This window comes from Penicillium waksmanii (genome assembly GCF_028829765.1).
Source record: "Penicillium waksmanii strain IBT 27052 chromosome Unknown utg000004l:1.0-5674109.0:1.0-5678898.0, whole genome shotgun sequence".
In the NCBI taxonomy this organism is placed as follows: Eukaryota; Fungi; Ascomycota; class Eurotiomycetes; order Eurotiales; family Aspergillaceae; genus Penicillium; species Penicillium waksmanii.
This window is the reverse complement of record NW_026643251.1, coordinates 3,214,552-3,242,184: the sequence shown is the minus strand read 5'-3', so window position 1 is coordinate 3,242,184 and position 27,633 is coordinate 3,214,552. Positions and strand designations below refer to the sequence as shown.

Genomic DNA, 27,633 nt, shown 5'->3' with positions numbered 1-27,633 from the left:
GGTCCCCACACTTCAGACTATGTAAATCGACAAGGGAGCCCACTGCCGTGAATAGCAAAATAAGCGTGTAACTTCAAGGCAATACATGTGCAATGGCCAATCTAACGTGGCGGACCTGATAATGTGACTTTCAATTGCAGCTGTACAGGGCTTTTATTTCAATATTGCATGCAGCTACTGTCGAATCGGGCCAGAAAAAGAAGTAAATTGACATAGGGCTTCATATACTCTGACACGGCTCCATCGCCAGAATGCCGAGTAGGAAACTCGTTAAAAAATCATAAACAAGGAAACGTCAGACCACAATGACCTGTAGTAAGGCGGGGGAAAGAAGAAGAAAAGAAAAGAAAACTCCCAGTGAGGTATCAACGATTGGGTCCGTGTGGTATAGTAGTACAAACAGAGACGTGCACAAATTACTCCCGCAAAATAACAACGCCAGAGAATCAGAAGCGCCAAGCAATTGCTTTATGCAATGCCCTGTGGCTCCATTCCGCCCATAGCGGAGTATGAGTAAGGCAAGTCGACCAGGCCGTCGAGCAGCCAGTTAAGCGGGTCGAAAACCTCGTAATTCGGTTCCATGAACCCACTAGGAAGTCCGCCAACGCCAGTACCTGGCGCCTGGACCCCCAGATTGGCTGGGATCATTGGTGCTGGTGCAAGGCTTGGATCGCCACCGGATATACCAGGCGTGGATGTAGAGGTGTGTAGAGGGCCGACGGATGACGTTGCGGAAGAATCGGCGGCTGAATCGGGATTGGTCGGGTTTTTGAGATAGGCTTTGCGAAATTAGTTTGATTTCTAGACATGATATGGGGACCAAGTACTGACCTTCAATGTTTCGACCCTTGGTTCTGGCATCCTCTCGCCATCGCCAGACAGAGTCGAAGAGTAGAGACATGCTCATTCGGCAGCGAACCTTCAGTCTCAGAGAATCATCCACGTCGGATCCGCTTGTTACCTGGGGGGCGCCGCCCAATCTCCACATCTGGGCCAGAACCTCGGCAAGACGTTCTGGCAGGTCATTGCTCGATACAGACACACCGCGGACAGCCCAAATGGTGCGGTTAAATAGACTCTTCGTGTATTCCATGTCAATGTGGGTGGCAAAGAAACTCTTGCTCAATTTGAGAAGGGTGCAACCGGCAGCGACCATCATTTGGTAAATGTAGTAGGGGGTATAGGATAGAACGGGTCCAACTTCAGTCTCAAGCTTCATTGCCACCTCAAGGAATGATGTGGTTGCAACGTAAAGAGAAAGGAGACGCTCCCGGTAATCTTTCGCGGAAGGGTCATCCAAGAACGCTGACAGATGGAGATGAAGATTTGAAGCACGAAGAAATAGATCGGTGATACCTAGTTGTAAATTAGTTTTGCATAACGGGAGGTGAGACGAGTCTGGTCTTACAATCGTTTTGTCCTTTGAAGTGTTCTTCAAGTTCGTCAAAATCCCGCGAAAGGAACGAAAGCAAGGTGCTTCTCTCCCGATCGCTAGTCAAACCGACAGGATCACGTCGGTTTGTATATAGTGCTCTGGTGATCTTATCGCAGAATTCCTCGATCTCCAACCTAGATCGAATTTCCCCGGGTAGTTTGAAGTTGGGATCCGAGGAATCATTCGAGGATAATGTCCAGTCGTAGATTGTTGACGGTGGTTGACCGTATCCAGTAGAAACTCTGAAAAGGAAATGAGAAGATGTTTCAAGGGGGAAGTGAGTAGTGTAGCATACCTTTGTGCAACTATGTTACAAATAGCCCACGTGCGTACTTTATCTCTAAGCTCATCTTCAATAAGTTCCACACGGAATTTGCTGAAGTCTTGGCTGTGGGATGGTCGATGAAGTCCAAGCTGCATGGCAACCTGAATCATCATTCCGCAAAGCATAAACGTCGGATCAGTGGACGTACTGCTCGTGGGAAATGGCCACGAGCACAGCAAACAGAGCGCCTTAACAACATGATAGCTTTGAGGAATGTCTGCTAGCGTGCTCCATACTAGGCGAGTGACAGGGCCTGCAAGAGAGTTCAACAATCCAGTGTCACCCTGATATCGCCTAGCACCAACACTGATAATCGTCCAAAACAGCAAAGGTGAAGCAGTATAGTAATCGTCCGGGGATTGCTGTCGGTCTAAGAACGGTAGAAAAGGATGGCTGTAGGTGAAGAACCTATTTTTCCAAAGAGTTAGATCCGGTCGTGAATACGAGTGTAATCGTCAGTGTCTTACATGTTGAACAGCTCCGTTACTTTCTCCGGAGCGATCATAACATCTTCGAGTCGCTTGAATTGTTGGTTTCCATTCCGCATATAATTTGACCCGTCAAATCCTGATCGCAGGTCAAGTAGCGATGCTACGGCTTCCTGGGAACCCATGTATTGGTCCGACGATACGGCCGAGGGGGTTTGATAAACGCCAGCGGGGCTGACCTGGCTGGACTCCTGCTTGGGCGTCAATTGGCCTGCCGGTAGAGGTTGTTGAGGAAGGGGTGTCGATGAAGGGTTGGTTAAGATTTTTTTTTCTCAATTCAATAATCTCTCGTTCCATCTCGGCATTGCGGCTGCGTTTCCCAACCCGCTTGAAATTCGACTCGATTTTGCAGTCCAGTTTCAGCCGACGGCATCGAGAACAATCACCCCACGGATCTTGGACAACATCGCAACGGAGCTGCGAAAATGAAGAAGTCAGTTTAAGGGATTGTTCTTGTTTGGAAAAGACCGGAACATGTCATCACCGCCACTCCAACAGATGTCGGCCAGCGTCGCATGGTTTCGCGCGAACTGGGCTGCACATACCTTTTGTTGTCGACATTCATTACAGGCACGCTTCACGGGTTGGCGCCTCTTGTCATCACGACCGTCGATATCGTCCGCCTCGTCAATACTCCCCGGTGAGCTGTCGATCCCCGCTATGGTCACGTTGCGTTTGCGATTCTGCATGTCGGAAGCAGCCATGGAGACTGGCGCATGATTAACGCCCGCCATTACGGGATTTATGACAGCTGTAGCATTATCGATCCCCACTGTTGGATCGAAGGTAGGGTTCTGGGACCCTCCGATTCCGCTTGATCGGCCAAAAGACGCCAGGCTGATGACGTTGATGCAGGCCGAATCGAGTTTTTCGAGCGAGACTAGGGTGACTTGTCCGGTGAGGCACAGATGATGCAGGCAAGTCGCTTAAAGGTACAGACACGACAGTCGATTTGTTCCAAGTCAAATTGGACCGCAAGCTCTCCGCACGGCGATTGCAGACTTGGAACTGGAACTTTGAGCGCGGCGCTCTGGTGGGTGACTCAGCGCGGGGAGGTATCAGGTGACTCCGGCAAGGCGGTAAATCGGATTCCCTACACCAGATTTCAGATTTGATCCTTGGGATTGAATTTTTGAGAAAGATATTGTAGTATCTCGTGTTTGAAGAATTAATATTTCTTGGCAAATACTTCTCAAGCTCATTATTATCCCAATGACTTCCATTCATGCAGCTAGCTCGTCTTGAAAAGTCATAGCTCACGTGCAGCATGGCCCTTTCGCAACGACCGCTCGATGATCCACCGTGGAAGGTGGGTAGCTCATTTCGACTAGCGGCTGATCGATTCGCCCGGAGAAGTCGAGACTGGTTCTCGCTTAAAGGAATTTCATCTAGAAGATGACGTGCTCAGGGAGGTGGAGCCGTGCGGTGAACAACTGTTTTCTTTATCCCTGCAGGGCTGTGCAACTTGAAGGAGAGATATACATAATTTTGGAACAATCAATAGAATATCCATGGATACTAGTACCTACCTAGGTACCCAGAGGACTCGGAATGAATAAACCTGTAGCTAGTCATTAAATTTACCGTAGCCTATTTGATTATTTCCTAGAACTTCAAGTTCATTTGATGCGGTATCATCCAGCCTTAAAGAACTTGAACCCAAAGGCTTTTTTTAGCGGTAGCCCCCATGGCCACTGCCCTTCTCTTATACCACTGGCATGTACGAATGCCGCTCTCATGTAATCAAGGTCAATTACTGAAACTTATAGATGAAGATAGTTAAGTAATACTAGATAATAAATAGACAAGCTACTAGCAATGAACGCACCACTAAAGTTTCTATCTCCAACGTCTGTCTGTACCCCAAGGACCCGGACTGTTTCGAAAAACGAGCTCGCGTATACTGCTCTATAACGGCGCAACAAACAAAATATCATTATGATATTTCCATGGAAATGTGATGAGCACTGGCAGATACCTCGGCCCGGGCGTAATCTCTATTCAACTCGGGCGAGGACTCAGAGCCCCGGGTTACATTGAACTCGTGGGCTGAGCCCGGAGAAGGCTTAACGCCCCTTCTCGTATAAACAATGATTGTACTAGTAGTAGTACTACTACCAGTCAAGCTAGGTATGGAATCGGTGAATATTGGACCTTTGATTGGGAAGACCCCGAGGTCACCCACCAATTTATACTACTCCCGAGATCGTAGATAGTAGTAGATGTATAATGTACAGTACTAGGTATAGTAGCTCAACTTGTTTGCCACAGTCGGACTCGGCCACTCGGAGATCAACATGTTCTTTAATTAGCAAAGGAATTTCCAAAATCGAACTTGAAGTGTACTATGTATTGCTATGCTAAAGATGAGGTCACTCTAGATGGGGGCGGAGAACCCTTGGGAAGCTGCGAGGCAGTGCAGGCGTATTTGATTGGTCCCTCCACGCCCCTTCCCCGCCCCTCCCCGCCCCGACTGTGCCTTCCCCTCAAGGAAATCGCATGGAACCTTCTGCTACGGAGTCACATGTACTTCACCCCGGAATTCTATTGGCTTGCTGGAAGCTTGGAAGCTTGAATCTCATCATCAGCAAGGCTTAGCTAGGCGTTTTTCTCGGCTCATTTCCAGGCCCCTTAGATGCAACTGTTTCCCTCATCATTGGTCCTGTCTAGTGCCCCGGCCACGCCAACTCGGCCCCGATTGCCATAGGGTACCATAAACACTGATTGGATGACTCTGGCAAGACCTGATATGATAGGATTCTTCATCCATGGGAGCCGCTCTGATCCGGAATTGATTTAAATCCCCCAGGCTCCTCAGGATCATCTGGCTCCCTCAACACAAAATCTCACCACATCACTCTACCCACCCTCACTCAAAGCTGACATCTCCGCCATCTGCCGTTCCTTGTCTGTGATTCCTTTCAACATCCATCATCACTGATTCTACCAACCGCAACCATGGGCATGTCCACGGACATCAAGTCCCAGGAAGCGCCCTCCAAAGGCGCCGCCAGCAACGTTGACGCCAAGGAGAGGCCGCCCTCCTATACTCAAGAGGAGGAACTACTCCTCAACTTCCCCAAGTTGAACCTCAGCGACACAAAGAACCTACCCTCTCTCCCCAGTACGGTGACGCGCGACCAATGTGTTGCCCACCTCAAGTTTCTGGCTGTTCTAGCCGATCTGCGTGACATGGTCTCAAATAACGATGGTCTCTTCGGTATTTTCGACAAGCAAGCCGACATCCATCGGGACATGCCCCAAGCACTCAACGAGTCCCGGGCTCGTATTCGCGAGAAACGCTGGGCCATATACACAGCTCGCGCCGTCGAGCGATATCGGAAGTGGTGGTTCACATGCGTTCCCATGTCTCGACCACATGTGACGATTTCCGATCTAGAAAGCCCCGAATATGAAAACATTCTCGATAGCGAAACCCTGGTTTTGTGGAGCGAAGACAATCTGCCCCCACTCGGTGAGTCGGAAATTATATCCATCAAAGTATAACACAGGCGATACTGATTGAAACCTAGATATCCTGATGGTATGGCATTCTCATATGCTTAATCCCAGGGATTTCCTCGAGGACTGTATTCGTTATGGAAAGATGAGCACCTGGAGAACTGGATTCCCTTTTGAAGCGATAAATCGCTCCATTAACGACCGAACACTGGTGTACACTGTCAGCGAAAAGAGCATCCAAATGTTCAAGACACAGCTTCATATGGAATGGGATAACTTGGAAGATCCTCCTGGATTGGAAATTGAATGTCCCTCCTGTAAAAAGCCGCTCACTGTGTTATGGACCGAAGGCAAGATGAGACCCGAGCTCAAAGAGCCATTCAATGAATGCACGGGCTATGCAGACGCATCATTTAAGATCAAGTGTAGCTCCTGTTCACATGTTCTTGACCATGATCGACTTCGAGTTGCCAAGTTTCGCAAAGACCTTACGGAGCTGATCACCTTCAATCGACCGGTGCCAGGAACGATTTATAACTTGCACGGTATCCCCGCGGGCCCAACTCAAATGAAGACTTACCTGATTCATCGATCTATGATGTTTCCCAACCGTTTGATGGAGGCTGCCTCTAAAGATTTGCTCGCCTTTACCGATGCTAGAGTGGATTGGTGCAAGAACATTGATGATCTTCGCTCTCATTTGGAACTCCAGATCCGCGACGCCGCCATTCTCAAAAAGGCACACAGTGCTGGCCGTGGGAGTAAACCGGGAGAGAAAATTCATTTCCGTCGCATGATGTCCCATTATTGGGAGAACTTCGGTCCCTTCGGCCTTGACCTCGTTGGTGCAGTGATCCGCCAGGGGACTTTCGTCCAGAAGATGGATAACATCGACTGGCTACATTCACCCACTGTGATGGATACGGCCGAGCGTCTTATCAAGAAGTATGAGGTATTTTTTGATATTATGCTATCAAACCCGAAGAACATGGCTGTCCCTACACTAGACGTTGATTTGGCCTGGCACACCCATCAACTACAGCCACGTCGGTACTACCGGCATAGTATTCGTACCCTGCCCGGTGCCCAACGCCGATTCATCGACCATGACGACAAAGTCGATGAAAATAAACTTTCCGAGGCCTTCGAATGGACGACCAAGATGTACCGCCGAGCCACAAACGGCGGAATCTACAGCGAATGTACCTGCTGGTACTGCGAAGCTACCCGCGCACCAGACCTCTACGATCGCCTTTTCAACCTAGGCTCGGCATCTCGTGCCCGTGACGCCGCGGACACGCTACATGATCGCAATGATATCTCCTCTAACCCAGACAAGAACCCTCATATTTCGGCGCACAATGCTGTCCGACCGACCACGTTGGCGGCCGAAGATTATCGTGTCGGGACTCTTCAGCGGATTCGCCTGCATCAGAACTATGAGAAGTCTGTTCGTCGGGCTGAAAAGCGTGGCCGTTCTCGCTCTGATGGCAAGAGATCTAATGATGGTGGCGTTGAGCCTTATTACTATACACCACTTGTCTGGGGTTACCCCATGTATGTACCTTACTACGGTCCATATATGTGTGACCCTGGAATCAGCGCAGGCTCATACCCGTGCAACCCGAGCTGCATGAATGTCAGTGCAGGTGGTGTTGGAAATTGTTGCTCGGGCACCTGTGGTGGAGGTGTTGCTGCTGGATCTTGTGGTGGCTTTGGCGCTGCTGGCTGTGCTGGAGGAACAGGTTCTGGCTGCGGAGGTGGTGGTGGAGGATGCGGAGGCGGAGGCGGAGGCGGAGGGGGAGGATGCGGTGGTGGTGGTGGCGGAGGAGGTGGAGGATGTGGTGGTGGAGGAGGTAAGTTTTATCCCTTCGTATTCAACTGGGTATATATGCTAATCAAAAACAGGTGGTGGCTGTTAATTATGTTGGCTTTTGGAAGTTATGAAATACCTTGATATGACTCCGGTTACTTCGCAGCGTTGCTTTCAATAATTCGAGTTTGAACGCCTCAGTCTTTGCTAGCTTGGAAGTTGCTAATATCGCTTTATTCTGGTCTATGGCTACTGAGTTCATTAGAATTTTCTTCCCGTATTTTTCCTAGAGTGTAGACTTTATACCCGGGTGTCACAATTGAATATTCTGCACCAATTAATGCATCCATACCCATATACCGGCCTCATAAACCTGTAGCTGCCCAGGTGCTATGCAGGGTTTCCTTGTCATGAGACTTGTTTTCCGAAAGGAATCTTGGAAAACCAGGCAATTCCATACAAGGGTCAGATTACAACAAAACAAGATTAGGAAGAGATTTGATGCAGTTTTTATTCAACATGTTATGAACTTTCTAACGAGGGTATAATGGTCTGTCTAGACACAGCTACAAAACGCTTGCTACATAATGATGCACTTATTTCGTCGTTTCCGACTTCGTTCCCGGATGGTATGTTCGTTCCAATCCTCGATGCGCCGCCGCCACTCTACATTCTCGGAGGGCGGTAGGCTGGTTGGCTCTGTCGAGACCCGCCGGCGGAAAGATCGTTGTCGTTCCGGTATTTGCGCTTCGTCCTCCGCAGCTGAAATGTCCAATGCATTACCACTTGGTTGCGGGATGTGGAGCAGATTCGGAGATGACACCGAGTATGGCAGGTAGGCCTCCCCGAGCATGGTAGCTCCCAGTGAAGGCATAGGCATGATTGGTTCTCGGGTGGCCTCCTCGGCTGGGTGAACTGCTAGTTGCGGAAGTGGTTGGAGATAAGGATGTTGACCCGTCACGATTGGAACCACATGTCCTGCAGTTTGGGGTCGAGGCCAAGTGTTGACTGGGGAGCTCTCCGTGACAAGAATTTGTTGCGAAGCTTGGGAAACATCCAATCTAGGAACATCAATATGATCCTGGGCTGGGCCATCAACTTGAGATGCACCAGACTCTCGTCGAGCTCTTGCAGGGCGTATAGAAATGGGGCCCAGTCGCTGGAGGATGGCTGATTGTGGGCGTGGGCGATCCTCTGAGGTTGGTCGTGGAACACGGGCAGTTTGGGCTCTCTGTATTTGCTGGGATGCCGAGTCATCAGACCGAAGATTGTTACCCGGTGTGCTACCAAGAAGAGTTTGCCGTAAATGGTCTGGCAAAGGTCCATCGGCATCGCGCTTGTATGGGGAGGCGGTGGTACCCAGTTGTCGGCGTCACTTTCATGGGGTACGTAACGGCGGCTGGGAACATTACGATACCGTGGGTCATACCTTCCCCGGGTTGAGGCTGCGGCTGTAGCAGCCCGGTGAAGTGTATCTTGGGAGCGTGGCAGGGTGTTATCATAGGGAATCTCTGGCACATTCCCCGCTGTGACTTCCTCGGGTGATATAGGCACAGATAGACTGTTGCGACGAAGGATGGGTACCAATGTCTGGCTTGTAGACCGTGGATGCATTCGTGAAGGTCGGTGACTGAGGGCCGTCGAGTCAGTATCACCACGGTGCAAGCGAGTTCTTCTCCTTTCTAGCTCGACTTCCGTATCCAAGGACGAGTCTGGCTCCATCAGCATTTTTGCTTCTGTTTCTCCAACTTCAATATCAAGTTCGACTTCCTCGCCATTGGCAGTCGAACGCTCAAAGTCCAGGACAAGCATGCGTCCGCCGTCCACGGGGACATCCTCTTCGCCAAATAACTGTGGACGTACACCACCCGGTGCCACAGTAACCAATCGACGTCGGTAGGTCGTTTTCTCTGTCGAGTGTACCCATTTAGCGGCAGTCATACCGTGCATGTCAGTTACTTGACGGCCACGAATCAATGCCTTAGGCTGTTGAATGATCTTGTGTAACTGCACCAAATTATCACGTGGAGGAGATCGACCCTCATAATGATGATCACCACTGAAACGAGTTTCCGTGCTCTCATCTGGATCAGGAGTCGAACTTGTTGAAGGAATATCAAGGCGCTTCGGTATGCCATAAACCCATACTTCCGAGTCTTGAAAACCCAAAGCAGCAAGTTCGCCAGCCTCATCTGTTGTAGGAAGCATAATGGGCTGCATTTCTCGTGGCTCCTCTGCCGAAAATGGGCTGGCAAAGTAGACACCACTCATTCCAACATTGTTAGTTTTGATTGCTCTGAAAGCTGCCAGTTGAATATCGTATCCGAGGATCCAGCTATCATCTGATTCGTCATGGCCATCTATTAGACATGCATGTGTGAAGCCAGGCGTGATTTCTGGGAATAGGATCTGTGTTGTCCACATTCGCATTTGCACTTCTTGGGGCGTTGCGTCGATTCCTGGTTCGGTATAGAACGGAGCTGTGATTGTCACAATGCCATCTAGTTCGGGGTCCACTGGCGATCCAAGCACCATGGAACCATCTGGGGAGAATGAGATTGCATCGACTCGTGGGCAACGAGCTGCTCGACGTTCTGTCGGTAGAGCTGCTTCCCCGACGGAATGTACTTCGATACAGTCCCCAAAGGACAAAGCTAGTACACTTCCTGTGGGGGAGAAAATTAAGTCACGGGGCGCATCATTGAGTGCAATTGTCTGTATCAATTTCACGTCTTCATCCGAGAGCGAGTAGATATTGATCTTGTGTGTAGATGACAATACCGCAAGGAGAGAGCCATCATTGTGAATGGTAGCCCCCAAAGGTCGGCGACGGGTTTTTAATTCGTATTTTAAAGTCACCGAATCTGCAGCCAAGTCCAAGATCACGATGCGGGATGAACTGATGCAGAGTACCAGATGGCCATTTGCTGAGAAAGAGAAACGAAATACTTCACCTTGGGGGAAGGCGGTAGACGAGCTCATTGAGCTTGAAATTAAGCGGACCAGAGTCCGACGGGGTCGCAGAAATACGTCAAAGGCATTTCGTCTGATTTCTTCCTGAAATAGGTGCTTGAGGGTGGATAGGCTGTCCTTGTCCGTCTCACCAGACGTGAGAGTCGTGCCCCGCGCCCAAGCAAAGGAGGGACAACGCGACAACTGATGTGTATACAGTGCTGGTGATTCTGATGATCGCCTCCATTGTCGCGTTAATAGAGATAGAGAGGCAAAGGTATTCGCATCGGCGGCATAAAGAATGCTGGGGTCGTCAGATCACGCATTCCACGTAGCAGCCGCAGCCGCAGCAGCAGCACAGCAGCCTCGGAGAACAAAGGGTCAAGATACTTACAGCTCGATTACTTTGGGCGGCAGCCGGTCAAAGACGCCGGTCTCTCGTGGGGAAGAGGCATCCTCCTCCATGATCACCAGCGATCCACGACATGCGGAATTGGCGGCATCCGAGTTGAAGATGCCCTTGGAGAGTGGCTGTGCGTCCCAACCTCTCCACATGACGCCGCTCGTCGATCGCTTGGATTCCTATTTATAGAAATGCACGTGGAATGACTCAGCATTTCCAGGGTCTTACAATGCGGTCTTGAATGTGCAAATTTGCACTGCCGTTCCCGCCAGTTTTGAAAATTTGCAGATCGGGCCAACTGCGGGAAACGGTAACTGCAAATTTGCAATTCCAACATTTTGCAGCTTCCAATTGGCAAATTGGCAAGTTGCGGCTGGGCAGGGCCGATCCGACATCGCTAGATCACCTTGATTCACCTTCCAGCTTCCTCCTCTCCCTCTCTCCATTCGAACACATCGTCAAAAGTCACGCGCCATGCACTTTAACTCACCTTGACCCACGGTCGCTCGCACCGTTTCGCCCCCAGATCCCCCGATCGCTAATTACGCTTCGCAGTCGGCCGGGTACCCCTCATTTTGACAAACTAAGATCGGCCGACTCCGAAAACTCCCCGGGAACTTTTCCCCAGATTGTTCCTACATTCCCCCTCCCCCAATTGTCGGCAGCTAGTACATACTTGGGTTGCGCATCATGTCGCCTGCAACCGTTCAAGTCAATACCTCTTCCAAATTGCCCTCGCCTGGGTTCAACGCCGGTGCGCGACCTTACCGATCCCACAAAGTTCGTGCCTGTGATCTCTGTCGCAAGCGCAAGTCCCGATGCACGGTTGATATCCCTGGTCAGTCTTGCCTGCTGTGTCGTGTGCAGGGGGCCGATTGTCATTATCAGGAGGAGCAGAACCAGGAGAATGCCTTGGTCCTGAGCACATCAGAATCCAAGCCATGGCCCGCAGGACCGTCCCCAGTCGATCCTATGCCAGGTCAGAAACGCAAGCGCAGTCCTGATCCCAATTCGCATCAATCACCCATCGGACCTAGTCCGCAAGGTACGACTTCGTCTGCTTCAGGGCGGCGCAAAGACGAGGATCCCCATAATGAGTCAGTACTCATCGTCGGACCTATGGTGGCGGAGGACGCGCAGGTCATTGAGAAACACATGCCTCCTGAGCGGACCACCCTCTCCGAAGAGCCCAGTAACAACCCATACAATATCTATTCGAGTGATCCCAGGAAGCCCGTCCTCTACACTACTATCTCCCGTCGGAGGAAAGGCATGCGGCGCGGAGTTCCTCCGGGCGAGAACCAGAAAGAAATTCTGGAGCAGATACTAGGTCCATTTAGACATGATCTTGTGCGACTGTAAGTAATAACCGATGGCAAAGCTCTTCTGCTAGAATTTGGGCACTGACTCTATTTTTTTTTCCTCCCGCCAGCTTCATCGACCGCTTCAATGTTGCTTTCCCTATTTTTGACGGCGAGGCATTCTGGGAGTCTTACATTACCGAGGGCTTGGAGGATCCGCCAGCTTCCTTACTCTGCCAAGTTTACTCCATGTCGCTTGTTTATTGGAAGCATACTCCAAAGCTTGCGTGCCACCCTAAGCCTGACGTCCGGTACGCCGTCAACATGACAGTCGCTGCATTACACGAGGAGTTTTCTGCACCTGGTCTTTCGACCATTAGTGCTGCGCTGATTGATCTGACGGGGCGGCCGATTTTCTCCATGACTGGAAATGCCGTTAGCTGTGGACGAATGCTCTCACTCGCAAACTGCCTTGGATTGAACCGAGATCCATGCTTGTGGAAGCTCTCCCAACAAGAGAAAGACCAGCGCATTCGTCTTTGGTGGGGAGTTGTGATTCATGATCGATGGTATGAAATATTGCACAGCAATTATTATCTGGTTTATTATGTACTAATGTATTCCACAGGGGAAGTTTCGGTCACGGTGTCCCACCACAGATTGCGAAGTCTCAATACGATGTACCCTTGCCTACTATCGATAGTCTGGTACCCCCTCATGCTCGTAGTACCGAGCGCGTGCGTGCGGCTCGTTGCCATATCGCTCTCTGCAGGTTGACGGAAATTCTGGGCGAGTTGCTTCCACTGGTCTATGGCCTGCAAGTAAAACTGGCGCGCGAGAGCTCGAAGAAACTGCGACAAATCCGAACTGATCTAGACTTGTGGGAGGACTCTCTACCTGACTGGCTTCGGTCTCCAACGCAAAACCGTGGGGATCAGCTACATGCGTCAAGCAGCTTGCAGCTTGCTTTTTTGGCCGTAAAGATGCTCATCAGCCGAGTCGAGCTGAATGTAAGTAGTACCTCAACGATGATTTTGATAGTTGTTAGGCTCACAATCTTTTACACAGGAGGTCAACAATGCGGAAGCTGAAAACCCCGAAGCTCGTCGGTATTTCCAGACAGAGTGTCGCAAATCGGCAGAGGATATCGTGCGGTTTATTTCATCTTTGCGCAAAGAACACTTCAAGGAGTTCTGGCTCCCTTGTATGGCACCCCATATCTGCCCAATGAACTCCTTCTCGAATCCCAGGAGCTAACTATCTCTTCAGACAGTGCCTTTCACCTGACCTCGACTGCGACCCTCCTCGTCCGATGCGCTCTAGAGACAAATGATACTGAAGTAGCTCGGTCGTGTCTTTCCAACGTTGAGACCCTCCGCACTGTCCTACGTCGCGTTCAAGAAGAGGAGGACTGGGAAGTTGCGGACATGTGCCTGGACCACTGTGAGCATATCATGCACAGGCTCCCGGGGACTGGAGCCCCAATGGACCAGGATAGCATGGCTGCCTCGCTGGCCGATAACGGCCTGGTCAACCCAGCCGCAATTTCATTGCCCGAGACGCAAACCAACAATGACATTGTGGACGACATGATGTCTATCTCCAATACATTCGGAACGATGGACGGCTTCCCATTCGACATGACAGGCATCTGGGATGTTTCTGTCTTTCAAGATGTCAACCTGTCTTGAAGCTTTCGATTAATCAAAATTTTGGTTTCTCCAGTTTTGCTTGGGGGGTTGGTAGTAGGCGTGTACGCTATTGAGAATGACAAGCTACAAACAACGTATATATATACCCTGGGGGTTTGACTTGGAACCCTGTCTATTCATTACTAATCCAGTCTATCAATCTGATTTTTTTGATTTTGAATTAAACATCTGACTTATAAATTTTGTACATCGAGAAACAACAAGAGAATCGGACACCAAACGCTATTTTACAAGTTGTTCCGGTGAAATGGAATGATCAGAACAAACCCAAGAAACCATCTAATGCCCCGCCCTTGCCCATAAATGACAACAAATAAACAATTCGCAGCGACGAGGAGTTGGGAGGAACCAAAGAAAAGTAAGTAGGGTCTTTCAAGCAAGCTTACTCCTTGCCGCCACCGGCGCCAAAGACACCGGTGAAGGAGCCCTTCATGCTGGCCATCTGCTCTTGGCGAGCCTTCTCCTCCTCGGCAGCCATCTCAGCAAGCCACTTCTCGCCATTTTCACGGATCTCACGGTCAATCATCTCGTAGTTCTTCTGGCCACGCTCGCGAATCTGATCCCACAGCATCTTGCCCTGGGCCAGACCCTCGGAGGGAGATACCTCGCCATCCATGGTACGGCCAGACTTCAGGCCAAGAGCACCAGCAAGGCTGCCCATGGAGAGAGAAGGCTTCTTCTTCTTCTCTTCGGCAAGATCGGCTTCGAAACGCTCACGCATGGCCTTCTCACGCTTGGCGAACTCGGCGGGGATGACAGTACCCTCGAACGACTTCAACACAGGTCGGACATCCTCCACACCCATACCGGCAAGGTACTCCAGGAAGGGAATGAGAGCGACGAGGGTCTTGTCCTTGGGGTCACCGGTCCACTTATCCAGGACGACGGCGTTCTCAGGCTGCAGGCGGGCGTGCTCTTCCTTGGTATCGAGGAGAATGACCTTCGACAGGTCTCGGTTCAAGTATTCCAGATCCTAGTAAAAATATGGTCAGTAAGATCGAAAGCTGGAATGCGCGCCACTTCGAACATACCTTGATATACTCGCCATCCTTATAACGGGTAGCTTCACGGAACAAGGGCCAGCGGATAATACGGTAGGGGTCGAGCTTGCGGAGAACCTGGTCGGCCATCATGCTGGGCACGGTGGTGAAGAGAACGAGTTCGTAGTACTGGTTGAGGTAGCGAAGGAAGTAATCGACACCAGGACGCTTCGCAACGCGCCACCCGTGCTCACGGCTCCACTCGCTGTGAACGAGAAGATCCTCAAGACTGAGCACCAGGGTGTAGGGCTGGCGCATGGCAGGGTCCTCATCCGGAAGCAACTTAGGGAAGGCAGGGTCCTTGTAGTAGCTGGTGAGATCACTGGTGCGAGCCGTGGCACGGTTCCACCAGGAACCCAAGCCCCATCCAGATGGTTGCTGAGGGTGAGCGCGCTCCTCCTCATCGGATTCCCAGTTGCGGCCGAGATAGCCTATTCCAGCGACACCGGCGGCCAGCATCACGGCGTACATGATGTTGGCCATGCGGGCCTTGCGACGATCCATAGATGTTTCATATCCGCCCTTGGGGATCTCACCACCACCCCCTCGCTTCTCCTCGCTATATTCCTCTGATGTTGGATCCTCGGTGAGGTTGAGCTGTGACTTCTTGGAACGGCCTTCGAGCTCTGCAAATAGTGTCGATGGGATACCCTGGGTGAGGTCAGGGAGCGGCTTCGAGGGGAATTCTTCGGCTTCAGACTATAGGCAAAAACAGATTAGAAAGGGAGGTCCAATTCAATTTGATAAATTGCAATGCAGATAGGTGTCGGTAGCTCACGGGTTTGGTAGATTCCGCGTCAGTCTCGGGCTGAGCCTTAGTATCGAACTCGGGTTGTTCCGCGGCATGTTGTGCGGGTTGGGTATCCTTTGTAGCCTTGCGCTTCTTCGTTTTGGACTCCTGTGACTGCATAGACTCGGGGAGAGTGTACGGCGTACTGCCCTTGCCCTGAGCGTACCACCGGGGCCGCTGGGCAGACAGGGCCGAAGAGGCCCTAAAGGCAGAGGCGAGGACGTTGGGCCTCGTCAGAGGCAGAACGGCACGACTCAGCATGACGAGAGAGTGAAAGGGTAAAGTGATGGAAGAACAGGAAACAAAAATGTCCTGCTGGGTCTCTCGATCCTGGGGCTGGCGGGTCGAGTTTCCCGTAGAAAAGTCAGGCGCGTGGCTCGGGTGACCTACAGGGGCCTGTTGCGCAGTTTATGCATCGACAGAACGTAGTTTGGAGTAGCAAGGGACGATACCTTTGCTACTTTTGTACTTTAACATCCGCTAGAAATTGAAAATAAAGCTTCTATTATCCTATGTTCGACTCACATCTTCAATTGAATCCCATTCGGAAAGACTAAGATATTTCTACGCAGTCGGCTACGTCAGTAGCTAACCAATACCCTACATAGTTAGTAGTAACCTAACTAGTCACTAATTGTTGCCTAACTGGCCACTGTCGACCACCGTAGCAGTCCCGTTTTATGGCGATTCGAATCGTCGGTTTCTTTCCTTTCCTCAGTTATGAAAGTCCACCCGGCAAATAATTTGACCCAACACGCCTTTTCTCTATGCGTGTTGGACTGAAATCGCTGGGGAGACCGAAAGAAGTTTCTTCTTTTCCCACATCCAAGAGCCGCAGCAAAGGCCTCCAGTGAAGCTACAGCTCCAATTGTGGGAAACAGTCCCCTATTTTTCTTACTTTCAAGTTTTCTCTTTGTTCAAAACTGCCAAAGTGAATGGCAGACGAGGTTGAGTCTCATGTTGATATTCTTACTTGACTCCAATCTCCGCGAAGAATGCAATCATTCATGAAATTTTCCCTCCATCTTTTTAGATCCCGTGCCGCGTACTTATAGATCTTTTCGCCTCTCCCTTTTTTTTTCCCTTCCCCTCAACATGGCCCCCAAGAAGACGCGAAAGCCCATCGAGGAACCAGAGTTATCATATGAGTTGGAGCTGGAGCCTGAGCCCGAACCGCAACGAGGACCATTCCCTTTCCTCGAATTGCCATCCGAAATTCGCCTGCGCGTGTACCATTTCGTTCTCTTCACACCAACCCGGAAGAGTGGCGCGAAGAAAAATGCAGGCACCGTCGGCTCCTCCGCGAAGAAAAGCAAGCATGTCGCCCCGACATCGCATCGTATAGCACTGTTTCTTACCTCACATCGCATTCACGATGAGGCCAGTCATATGTTCTATTCGTCCCAAATCTTCCGACTCTTCCCCGTGCAAGACTTCTCTCGCCGGCCGACCGTTCGCACCCTTCCACGTCGTCACCGTTCGTCCGTCACCACAATAGAGTTGATTTTGGGCAATAGTTGGACTGCACCACCACGGTCATGGATTGTAAACCAGGGACTTGGCTTGCACGATATGGCTCACACGCGCACACTGAAGATTTTCATAGAGTGTGACCCTTCGCAGCCAATCTTCGAGGGGTTCCGCGTCTCGAAAGAGTACTATACGGAATTTGCGGGCAATTTGATGCGGCAAATCCTTGAGCGCCTCCCTGCCTCAGTCCAGGTGGAGTTTGATGGTTATCCCTCCGTGCGCAAGACAGGTGATCTGATGGTACGGCTACTGCAGGAGACGCAGATGGCAAACAAGAAGGTCTTGTGGGGCCCGGAGAGAGGCTGGACAGACACCGAGGACAACTATGTCCCAGAAGCGGAAGATCCAGCAGACGCTGCCATTGATGGTTTGCGGGCCAGTATACCGCTCTGCGTTGACACTTTGACAACCACACTCCAGGCCGTCAGACTGGAGACATGAGGCCCGTTGGCACATCACTTGCAATCGGTGTTGGACGTGACATGACTTTAATTAGTTTACATATACATTGCGCGGCGTTGATAGAGTGGCTCGAACTCAATACATTCTTGATCCACATTTAGACAATCTACGGTCCAAGGATTTATCGTACCCAGGTATTAATTTCCCAGGTTTACCTTTTGAGTTTCAAGAGAGTAGATTCCTCATTCTTCGTATAAAGCATAGATGGATCCTCTGAGAAGAAGAAAACAAATATTCGTAATTAGAGCATGTAGGTTTCAAATGCTTCCATCTAGAGTTCCTCATCCACATCCATGTTGGTACCGTTGGCGCCTTCTTTCGAGCTTGATTGCCGGGCTACTGAAGCTTCCTTATCAATCATTTGGCGGGACACGGCGACAATGTTGTCCTCGATCAATTGCTGGCTGACATCCTCAATGTCTAAATAAAAAGGTTAGCATGTTATGACAAGGTCAATGGAGACGAACGACACATACGCTTCTTGGGGTCAACCTTGCCGACGTATCGTGTCTTCAGTTGATCCTTGCTCAGCTCTGTCTCCTCCTTCACCCGCTTCTCGTAGCCCTCGGCAAGGCTAACGAGCTGCTTCATCTGCTCCACGTTGTGATGACCGTCTTCGTGGAAATCGTTCATTTGCAGGGCCTCGGTCCATACGTGCTTGTGCAAGTTCATCAGCATATTCTCCTCCAGGCCGGTCTTTCGGTAGTTGATTCCAATGCTATAGTAGTGACGGTTTAGGCCGTGAATGAGAGCCTGGATTGAGGGCTTGTTCAGGTGACCCAAGTTTGAGGTTGTTTGACGGGGCTCCTGGCCCATGACAACGGTCTGTGGCTGAATAAGGCGGAAGGCGTCAATAACAACCTTGCCCTTCACCGACTGAATGGGATCGACGACGACGGCCACTGCGCGGGGGGTGAGTTGTTCGAAAGATTGCTGGGTGTTGATATCGACGGATGAAAGCCAGCAACCGAAACCAGGGTGAGAGTGATACCATCCAACGACAGTCTCTGGCCTATTGTTTCATCATGATTAGCACAGTTCTCCCAGTGTCCGCAAATGCAGATCATAGAACATACCGTCCCGTTTGCCGGAGCATCTCCATCATCTTGGTTTGGAATACGGGATCCACGGCCTCGACACTGACACCAGTACCACTCTGGGGCATGGCAAAGACATCCACAACGCGGACTGTGTATTCATCGACAAATTCACCCAGCATCAGACCCATGACTTCCATCGGAACACCTGCGCGGCCGTGTCGCAGCATCTTCAGCAGGGCCAGAGAGGAAATATGAACGGTTTCGGAGTTATCAATCAGGTTCGGGGTGTCCTAGAAGAAGATTGCGAGTTAGAATCGGCATTGCTCGTTGATAGCAGCAGCTTCGGAGGGCGGACAAATGGCGAGTAGCCACGGCTTCCGATCACTTACACCACCGGGGGCAGCGCTTCCCATTCCCATGCCCTGTGCGGCCTGCAGCATTCTGTTGAGGCGGTCCATGATGGCTGATCACAATGAGTGGAAGGTTGTAGAAGGAGTGATGAGAGAGATAGCTTCCTAGATGGAAGCTCCCAAAAGGTCGATCGGTCTCTGTCGAACTGAGTTCGTCACGGAAGAGCAGCAATAAGATGCAATTCAAACTTTGCAGGCAAGTAAGTGAGTTACTTTAGCAACCTTGAGGACTGATGTTGGAGGACTCTTGTTGATGCTTGGTCAGAGAACCAGTCCGGCTGGGAGCTCGACTGACGAAGGCGGTGTGGGTGATCTGCCGTTGCCCTTCCCACGCGGCGATCGATTCTCCCACGCCTCTCCCGTCTTGATTCAGTGCGCCATGGGCTTGTCGGAACTTGTGAACTTCTGTGTCTAAATATTCCGACAGTCTCCTCGCGGTGGTGCTTGGTATACAAGTGCCTTGCCCCTCCCGTGCACCGACACCCTACTTCACACGGTCCTCCCCCTCACCGCAAACCACCTTTCTCCCTCACTCCTCTCGACCGACAATCCCACCGAGAGTCCGCCAGGAAAACCGGCTCGACACGCGTCGTTCAATCGCCAAGGATGGCCGTTGAACCGCTCTCCAATGGCGTCGGCGCTACCAACAAGAAGGTTGCCTACTTCTACGACTCTGATGTTGGAAACTATGCCTACGTATCTGGTCACCCTATGAAGCCGCACCGGATACGCATGACGCACAGCTTGGTTATGAACTATGGGCTCTACAAGAAGATGGAGATTTACGTGAGATTCCATAAACCACTCCGATAGGAGGATGGAATAAGATTACCAATGCTAATGCGAAACCCCGACACAGCGTGCCAAACCAGCCTCCAAATACGAAATGACGCAGTTCCATACCGATGAATATATTGACTTCTTGTCCAAGGTCACGCCGGATAATATGGATCAGTTTTCAAAGGAACAAAGCCGGTACAATGTCGGTGATGATTGCCCTGTATTCGACGGTCTCTTCGAATTCTGCGGTATCAGCGCTGGTGGCAGTATGGAGGGCGCGGCGCGTTTGAATCGCAACAAATGTGACGTCGCCGTCAACTGGGCTGGAGGTCTGCACCACGCCAAAAAGAGCGAAGCTAGTGGCTTCTGCTACGTGAATGGTGAGAGTTACGAAACCCGAATAATCGTTCACTCATGTATTAACAACTGCTAGATATTGTTCTCGGCATTCTAGAACTTTTGCGTTTCAAGCAGCGAGTATTGTATGTCGACATTGATGTGCATCACGGCGATGGTGTTGAAGAGGCCTTTTACACGACAGATCGTGTGATGACTGTGTCTTTCCACAAGTACGGCGAGTACTTCCCCGGTACAGGTGAGCTGCGTGATATTGGTGTGGGTAATGGAAAGTATTATGCCGTCAACTTCCCTCTTCGAGACGGTATCAATGATCTCTCCTATAAGAGCATCTTTGAACCTGTGATCAAAAGTGTGATGGAATGGTACCGCCCCGAGGCTATTGTACTGCAGTGTGGTGGTGATAGCTTATCTGGCGATCGCTTGGGTTGTTTCAATCTGAGTATGCGCGGCCATGCCAATTGTGTCAACTTCATTAAAAGCTTTGATCTTCCCACCATGATCCTTGGCGGTGGTGGTTACACGATGCGCAACGTTGCGCGTACCTGGGCTTTTGAGACAGGTATCCTGGTCGGAGACAGCCTGGGCTCCGACTTGCCATACAATGACTACTACGAGGTACAGTTCCCCGCAAATTTGAACACTGGGTTTTATGTATTAACAATGACCCTAGTACTTTGCTCCCGATTACGAGCTTGATGTTCGTCCCTCCAACATGGACAATGCCAACACCAAGGACTACCTCGACAAGATTCGTAGTCAGGTTGTTGAGAATCTCAAACGCACCGCATTCGCGCCTTCCGTTCAGATGACTGATGTTCCTCGCAACCCGCTTCTCGAGGGCATGGATGATGATGCTGATGACGTCCTTGATGATCTCGACGAGGACGAAAACAAGGACAAGCGATTCACCCAACGTCGTTTCGACCAGTATGTTGAGAAACCTGGAGAACTTAGTGAAAGTGAGGACGAGGAAGAGAATGCCGCCAATGGCGTTCGCCGCCAACCTGGAGCCATTCGCCGTCGAAACATAACCAACTACAGGGATCTCGATCCTGCAGACTCCGGTCTCGACAGCGGCATGGCTACTCCGGCAAATGCCTCGTCTGTTGCTGACGGTGACCTGGATGTCGGTCTGGATACCAAGATGGCCGACGCCCCCCGAACAGAACCCGATGTGTCGGCCACGGCATCAAATGATCAAGATACCCCAGCCGATGTCGATGAAATGGTCCTTGAGGCTGAAGATAAGGATTTCTCCGCTGCTGCCTCCCGGCAACCTTCCCCTCCTCAAGATGACGACGATACAGCCATGGAGGATGCTGCCCCGGCTCCCGAGACTGACCAGTCTGCACCTGCGACTGACGCCCAGGAAGAAAAGAAGCCAGAGATATCACCTGGAGTCGAGGGCTCGGCCAATACTCCTCTGTCTCCTCAGGCTCAATCCGCCTCGGACGAGCCATCTGCATCTGTAATGGACAAGGGGGGGTGAGGCACAGGAGTCTGCGCCCGCTGGGGGCTCGGAAGCCAAAGCTACAACTACAGAGTCTGCTGTGGAGCCTACCGCAAAGAACGAGGAGTAAACGGAAGCAACTCCAGCAACAATATCGGATCTGGCGTAATGGGAAATGGGAAGAATGGTGTTATTGGTTTGGCAGCATGTTCACATCTTATTCGACCATGGGGGCGGGCTGTTTCTCTGCACGACGGAAAGGCGGGACAGATGTTTCACGATTTGAGAGCCATTTTTATTATTTGTCTCCTGTTTCAATTTGTCAAAACAGAAAGACCATGTGAAATACTTCTCATCCGTGAATTTGCACTCCGTTTCGGACGAGTTGATATGCCCGCGTCCTATGTTTTTAGTTTCTATTTTTAAACTGATAACCTTCGTTCTACTGCGAATCACTGCGAATGAAATATGTACAATTGAGCATTTAAGTTCAAGTTCCTCTCCTACTAGTACTACCTGATAGTTGTGGATTCCATCTACTGTAGTACATCTCTAAGTTGCCCTTGATCATTTCAAGGCGCCGCCTTTGAAAAAGTCAGTCCCAGATATGGAACCCAAATCATAGTATTAGAGCCATGTATATACTATCAACCTCAATATGGCCTTTTTGCTTAGCCCCGAAAACCGTCATGAGCCAGCCATCCATTCCAGTTGTATTGTCTAGGGCCCGGCGAATATAGTTAGACAGTCACGTGACAGGACTTAACTTAGGTCATCTGGTCAGGCTAGTCCCGAAGGGGGCTAGTGCTAGGGCAACCCAATCCACCAATGCGGTGCCAAGATTTTACGCACCGCACCCGCACACTAAGCGAGAAAGAAAGCACCGTGGATTCTTTGACCTTCGTCTCGCCTTCTCGCCAACCCACTTCGACTTCACTCGACAACCCCGTGTGATACTCGCCATCATGTCTACCAGAGGGTAAGTCTATTCGCTCTATACCCAGATAAACGAAAAAGAGAACCATGGGAGGAATTTGCCGACGATCTCGACGACCGAATGTGCACATTGAATGTTCATATTGAATGTTGAACATCTCGAGCGGGGAAGACGAACCGGGCAACATGGAACTGGGATATACAACCGGAATGAAAGAAATAGCCCAGCTAACGGTTATCGCATTACAGTCGTGCCGGTGCCTCGGGCAACAAGCTCAAGATGACCCTCGGTCTGCCTACGTAAGAATTTCCCACAAAGTCGTGTCCCTCTCGTCCAGTGAAGCTTTCGATGAACGCCTTTCGCCAACTACTCCGGTCCAATCAATTCTTGTCGACAATCATGGAAAATGGAAGCGAGGAGGGAAAAGAAGAAATCCTCGACAAGAGAACATACGCCATACGCTTCGGAACCACTACGCCAAATATCAGTACGATATGGAAGAATCGAAAAGCATTACTTGGACGAGGGAACTGGACACGACGCAAATGACGCTCTTTGAGAAAGAAATTACGGAAATACTAACGGTCGTCTTCAATTAGTGGCGCCGTGATGAACTGCTGCGACAACTCCGGTGCTCGCAACCTGTACATCATTGCCGTCGCCGGTACCGGTGCCCGCCTGAACCGTCTGCCCGCTGCTGGTGTCGGTGACATGGTCATGGCCACCGTCAAGAAGGGTAAGCCCGAGCTGCGCAAGAAGGTCATGCCCGCCGTTGTCGTCCGTCAGAGCAAGCCCTGGCGCCGCCCCGACGGTATCTTCCTGTACTTCGAGGACAATGCCGGTGTTATCGTCAACAACAAGGGTGAGATGAAGGGATCCGCCATCACCGGCCCTGTCGGTAAGGAGGCTGCTGAGCTTTGGCCCGTGAGTGTTCCCCCAACCCCGCATCAGATGTGCATGGCACGATCTGGAATAGACCTTGATACTAACCATATCACAGCGTATTGCCTCCAACTCCGGTGTCGTCATGTAAAGAGAGGAAACCGAATAAAAACAAAAATCAACGATACCATACCTGAAACTCCTTGGGACCTGGGAACACGGGGTGCATACGACACATTGTGGAAGAAAAAGGGGGGGGGTCCAACTGACGAGACGAATTCACCTGTGTTATTTCGAGCCGGTTTTCCTCCCATTCGTGTTTTTTTCTTTGAACACTGGCGATCTTCGGAAGTACTTGAAAAATACAACTTTTCATGAAAACATCCAACCGCTTTTCCTCTGTTGTATGTGATATAGGAGTTTGGGAGTATGGATTCTGCCACCATGGCGTCTTCATATTCTTTAACTCTGCCTAGACTCCCTGGGATATAGGCAGATTTATTAAATCTGATCCCCTTGTTCCTGTCATGGGTTTGTAGTTGGTTTTGTGTAAATTAGCAATGTGTACCTGAGGGTTGTTTCTAGCTGGACTGCATCATGATGTTCGATCAGCTATGACATTCTCATGATGAATTTCGTTGCAGCAATCTTTTTAAAAAAACAAGGTCACTGGCTGTTACTAGTAGATTGCTATTGTTACAATCAAGTGAAGGGAAACAATTTATTTGCAAGACCTAAAGCTAAATTTACTGCTGAAACCCTATGCTATTGTACAATGAACAAGCTATCTATCAATCTATCACTCCATCGTCTTTTCCTGCTTCTCCTGTTTGGGTATATTTTGCGCAGGACTCTGGTCCTTCTGCATCGGACTTGAGCCTATCTGCACTGCATCCTTTGTAGACGCTTTAACGGATCCAGTCAACTGGACCACCACCCAAAGCAAACTAACAATCAGCGTGACGAGAGCGAGAACATGCACAGCCCACCAAACATGCTGTACACCGGCAGGGCACATCATGATCTCGTAATCCCATTCGCCCGCATCAACATCGAACCAAGCTGACAGAAGCCCGGCGTTTCCACCAAACTCCCCCCATCATCGACCGAAGTGTGACTTCGCGGATAGATGGAGTTTCTGACGGCACATTGGACTCATTATATCTCTTTGCAGCCCACTTCCAGCTCTGCGAGGGAGTATCATCGGAAGTGTCCTCTTCCTGTTTCTTTTCCTCGACTTCATTGGTGTGGTTGACAAAATGGACGGCATCACAGCCAGTGTGGTCATGGCCCGTGAGAATGAGTCCTTTCCGACCTTGGCCACCACCAAAGGCATTCACATTGCCAGTCATGCCAAAGATGCCCTCCAATATCCCCGATGCACTGATAAAGTCACTCAAATGGTTCTGCTCCCTCAATCCACCTTCCTTCCAGCGCGGGATGCCATCAGGTCCATCCTCATCATCTTCTTCATGGAACGTGAAATATGGCCCATCGGTGCAGACTCCTTCCTTCTTGTGCAAAGGCAAGTGTGTGAGGAGGAGAGTAAACGTAGACCGGTCCTCAACTGGGTAGAGGCGCTTGCTAATAAGGTCGTTGAGATAAGTGTAACTATGAGACTGAGCGGCCTCAGACAAGGCTGGAGTGTCGAATATAAGGGTGTTGAGGTTAATCAGATGCAGAGTTGGAGTAATGACCGACTTATCAGTCTCAGCTGCAACCTCCGATCCATTAGACCCAGGAACGATGGGAGGGTGCTGGAAGCGAATATCCCAATTGGCACGGCCAAACTCGCGCTCAAAACGCTCCATCCGCGATTCGCTAGCATCGCCTGCGTAGCCGATATCGTGGTTCCCCGCGATATTTATCACTCGTCGAGGCCAAGCAGGGTCGGAGTTCGGTCCCAGGGGCTCGAGTTCCTGCTTCTCGACGATGTCGCCCGCAACGGCTCCCGTTCTCGTGATCTTGTCGTCAACCCTTTCTCCACCACGGAAAACACGGGTCCAATAGCGTTCGCTACGCCAGGAGAATTCGTCGTCGTCGATCCACTGGCTTCCCAGAAGATCTCCCAGCACGGTCGTATGCGTGGGTCGAGTCCACCAGAACAAGGTGCGGTAGATGTGCGCGAGGTAGTAGTCGTTACCCAGTAGGTCGACGCGCTTTTGAACTGCCCGAAGTGATCGTGGGATATCCTCGCTTATAAGATCCCGTAGCCCTGAGGTGAAACTGGAGAGAACCTCCGGGTTCAGGAGAGACCTTGGAAAGGGCGTAGTAGCTGAGGCATCCTCCACCGCATCCTGTACATCCTGCCAATGTTTGCGTGCACGCGCGGCTAGTTTCCACTCCGGCAAAGGCAGAGACGTGTCTCCCTCGAGCTGAGGGTCTGCGAGGACTAGGAGACGGAAGAGTGCTGGCTGGGTGTTCGCCGCGGAGTCTGAGGCTCGGAGGTGTTGTAGGAGGGTGTTGGCGGAAGGGTTTTGCCGTAAGGGCTCGAGGAAGGAACGATCTCCTGCTATTGGCGACTTCGATCGAGGCAGGGGGAACGCACAGCCGTTGAAGACGGGGTAAAGGTAGAGGTAGACTGTAGCGGAGAGAGCGAGCGGGAGAAGCAGCGCAAGAATGCGAGAAAGGAGCGAACGAAGGAACATGAGGGTCGGGGTATTAGGAATAATCTTATGGGGAGAAAATATACATCGTAACGAATATATAAAAGAATATCAGAGCGCGTTGTGGGATGGTGAAGGGCAAAAAGTCGGTGCCCCGAGGGGGTAAACAGTGTGGGCAGCGGAGATCACGCCGCGCCCCATGGGCGGCATAAGGCAAGGGAACTATATCATGACATATCATCCGAGGCTATTCCGTCAGAAATAGCCAAATGGAGCCTGAGCCACCTGGTATAGCTACGAGTGGGTTTTAAAGAAAAATTCGCATTCTTCTTAGCTACCTAAATATGCAATGAGTTGGAGAACTTGAATACATTAATATTGTTTTCACCCCTAATGGTCATCTATAAGTATCATGATGTTGATTGATAAACAACCCAGAGATTTTAGATTTCATAGTTAACTGCACCCTAGTACTAGTAGATATCACAGGGGGCTCTTAAACCCGACCTACTTATTACATAGCGCCCTAATTTGCTTGCTCAAATCTGCATATATCTCGAGATCGGACCAACCTTGGAATTCCGTGGGTTGGATCAGGTACCAGCCAACTTGAACCCCCTTAGACCCCAAAATCTATGGATATTAGATACATATTGATCTATAATCCCCAAGTCATGATATGTAGCACTAGACGACTCGGGATAAGAGGGCGATATAGTTTAGGACATAATAAATCAAGGAGAGAAAACATCCAATGCATATAAAGACAGGGAACAAGAATAGCAAGTCATACCAACCTCGCACGAAGCCATCCGGTGTGCGGATGCTTAGACACTCACAGAGATCAGACGTAGCGATCAGGCAAAGGAATGGTAGCGGTTCGACGAAAGTAATAGCCTGAGGAGAAGGAAGCAGGAAGCTGAGACGGACGCTGGCTAGGCAGTGGATGCCTAAGTGGATGCCACATTCTTAAGGCATCAACACCAAATGGTGACGACGACCTAGTTCATCCATGTCCACGCAGTGCTCCCTAGTGTAGAATCTTCAACAATAGTACTACTTGAAGCATATGGCGATGAGATAAAGGTATGCATGAAGGAAATCAGGTCCAATAATACTAGAAATCCAAATGCATCATGTATATGAAAGCCATGTGATTATAATTATCTACACACTCGTAAAGAATCAACTCGTCCCCAAAATCTAGCTAGGAAAAAGTCCAAGATCAGATGAAGCAACGACTGGTTCACTCCTCCACAAAGCCAAACTCATCAAACACACACACACACACACACACACAGCCCACATAAACCCTTCGTGTCCACATAACAAACAAAAACTGGCCAAGGCCAGGAAAGAATGGAACAGAAGTCGGTACGAGGGGTATATCACATCAAACGCCAAACGGTCGGGGGGATGATAAATGGTCCAAAAGTCAAAGAAAAAAGAAATGAA

General features: G+C 50.4%; 10 protein-coding genes across 10 annotated transcripts; 5 read left to right on the top strand and 5 right to left on the bottom strand.

The window, feature by feature from the left end:
* Nucleotides 1–468: 468 nt before the first annotated feature.
* On the bottom strand, nucleotides 469–2,982 carry N7481_004013 (putative C6 transcription factor (Leu3); the record flags this gene model as incomplete). The annotated part of the gene is made up of 7 exons (XM_057263232.1): nucleotides 469–779; nucleotides 832–1,356; nucleotides 1,409–1,677; nucleotides 1,731–2,168; nucleotides 2,228–2,327; nucleotides 2,428–2,665; nucleotides 2,794–2,982. The coding sequence occupies 7 exons, from the start codon at nucleotides 2,980–2,982 to the stop codon at nucleotides 469–471; spliced, it is 2,070 nt and encodes a 689-aa protein (XP_057124893.1).
* A 2,224-nt stretch (nucleotides 2,983–5,206) lies between these two features.
* Nucleotides 5,207–7,565, top strand: N7481_004012 (uncharacterized protein; the record flags this gene model as incomplete). Its single annotated transcript, XM_057263231.1, has 2 exons — nucleotides 5,207–5,723; nucleotides 5,782–7,565. Coding segments are annotated over 2 exons (2,301 nt in total), but the record flags the coding sequence as incomplete, so codon positions are not given.
* Nucleotides 7,566–8,103: 538 nt separating this feature from the next.
* On the bottom strand, nucleotides 8,104–11,030 carry N7481_004011 (F-box domain protein; the record flags this gene model as incomplete). The annotated part of the gene is made up of 3 exons (XM_057263230.1): nucleotides 8,104–8,584; nucleotides 8,623–10,779; nucleotides 10,870–11,030. 3 exons carry the CDS (start codon nucleotides 11,028–11,030, stop codon nucleotides 8,104–8,106), a joined length of 2,799 nt encoding a protein of 932 aa, XP_057124891.1.
* A 538-nt stretch (nucleotides 11,031–11,568) lies between these two features.
* Nucleotides 11,569–13,870, top strand: N7481_004010 (putative C6 transcription factor; the record flags this gene model as incomplete). Its single annotated transcript, XM_057263229.1, has 5 exons — nucleotides 11,569–12,236; nucleotides 12,311–12,748; nucleotides 12,808–13,189; nucleotides 13,248–13,383; nucleotides 13,449–13,870. The coding sequence occupies 5 exons, from the start codon at nucleotides 11,569–11,571 to the stop codon at nucleotides 13,868–13,870; spliced, it is 2,046 nt and encodes a 681-aa protein (XP_057124890.1).
* Nucleotides 13,871–14,273: 403 nt separating this feature from the next.
* N7481_004009 (protein translocase subunit TIM50) lies at nucleotides 14,274–15,982 on the bottom strand (the record flags this gene model as incomplete). Its single annotated transcript, XM_057263228.1, has 3 exons — nucleotides 14,274–14,864; nucleotides 14,923–15,630; nucleotides 15,710–15,982. 3 exons carry the CDS (start codon nucleotides 15,980–15,982, stop codon nucleotides 14,274–14,276), a joined length of 1,572 nt encoding a protein of 523 aa, XP_057124889.1.
* Nucleotides 15,983–16,816: 834 nt separating this feature from the next.
* Nucleotides 16,817–17,692, top strand: N7481_004008 (uncharacterized protein; the record flags this gene model as incomplete). Its single annotated transcript, XM_057263227.1, has 1 exon — nucleotides 16,817–17,692. One exon carries the CDS (start codon nucleotides 16,817–16,819, stop codon nucleotides 17,690–17,692), a length of 876 nt encoding a protein of 291 aa, XP_057124888.1.
* Nucleotides 17,693–17,984: 292 nt separating this feature from the next.
* On the bottom strand, nucleotides 17,985–19,211 carry N7481_004007 (proteasome regulatory particle lid subunit RPN11; the record flags this gene model as incomplete). Its single annotated transcript, XM_057263226.1, has 4 exons — nucleotides 17,985–18,133; nucleotides 18,190–18,725; nucleotides 18,790–19,043; nucleotides 19,143–19,211. 4 exons carry the CDS (start codon nucleotides 19,209–19,211, stop codon nucleotides 17,985–17,987), a joined length of 1,008 nt encoding a protein of 335 aa, XP_057124887.1.
* A 558-nt stretch (nucleotides 19,212–19,769) lies between these two features.
* On the top strand, nucleotides 19,770–21,786 carry rpdA (histone deacetylase RPD3; the record flags this gene model as incomplete). Its single annotated transcript, XM_057263225.1, has 4 exons — nucleotides 19,770–19,949; nucleotides 20,023–20,323; nucleotides 20,377–20,918; nucleotides 20,974–21,786. Coding segments are annotated over 4 exons (1,836 nt in total), but the record flags the coding sequence as incomplete, so codon positions are not given.
* A 932-nt stretch (nucleotides 21,787–22,718) lies between these two features.
* On the top strand, nucleotides 22,719–23,814 carry N7481_004005 (60S ribosomal protein uL14; the record flags this gene model as incomplete). Its single annotated transcript, XM_057263224.1, has 4 exons — nucleotides 22,719–22,732; nucleotides 22,939–22,989; nucleotides 23,290–23,614; nucleotides 23,691–23,814. 4 exons carry the CDS (start codon nucleotides 22,719–22,721, stop codon nucleotides 23,721–23,723), a joined length of 423 nt encoding a protein of 140 aa, XP_057124885.1. The 3' UTR covers nucleotides 23,724–23,814.
* A 557-nt stretch (nucleotides 23,815–24,371) lies between these two features.
* On the bottom strand, nucleotides 24,372–26,220 carry N7481_004004 (uncharacterized protein; the record flags this gene model as incomplete). Its single annotated transcript, XM_057263223.1, has 2 exons — nucleotides 24,372–24,569; nucleotides 24,631–26,220. 2 exons carry the CDS (start codon nucleotides 26,218–26,220, stop codon nucleotides 24,372–24,374), a joined length of 1,788 nt encoding a protein of 595 aa, XP_057124884.1.
* Nucleotides 26,221–27,633: the final 1,413 nt, after the last annotated feature.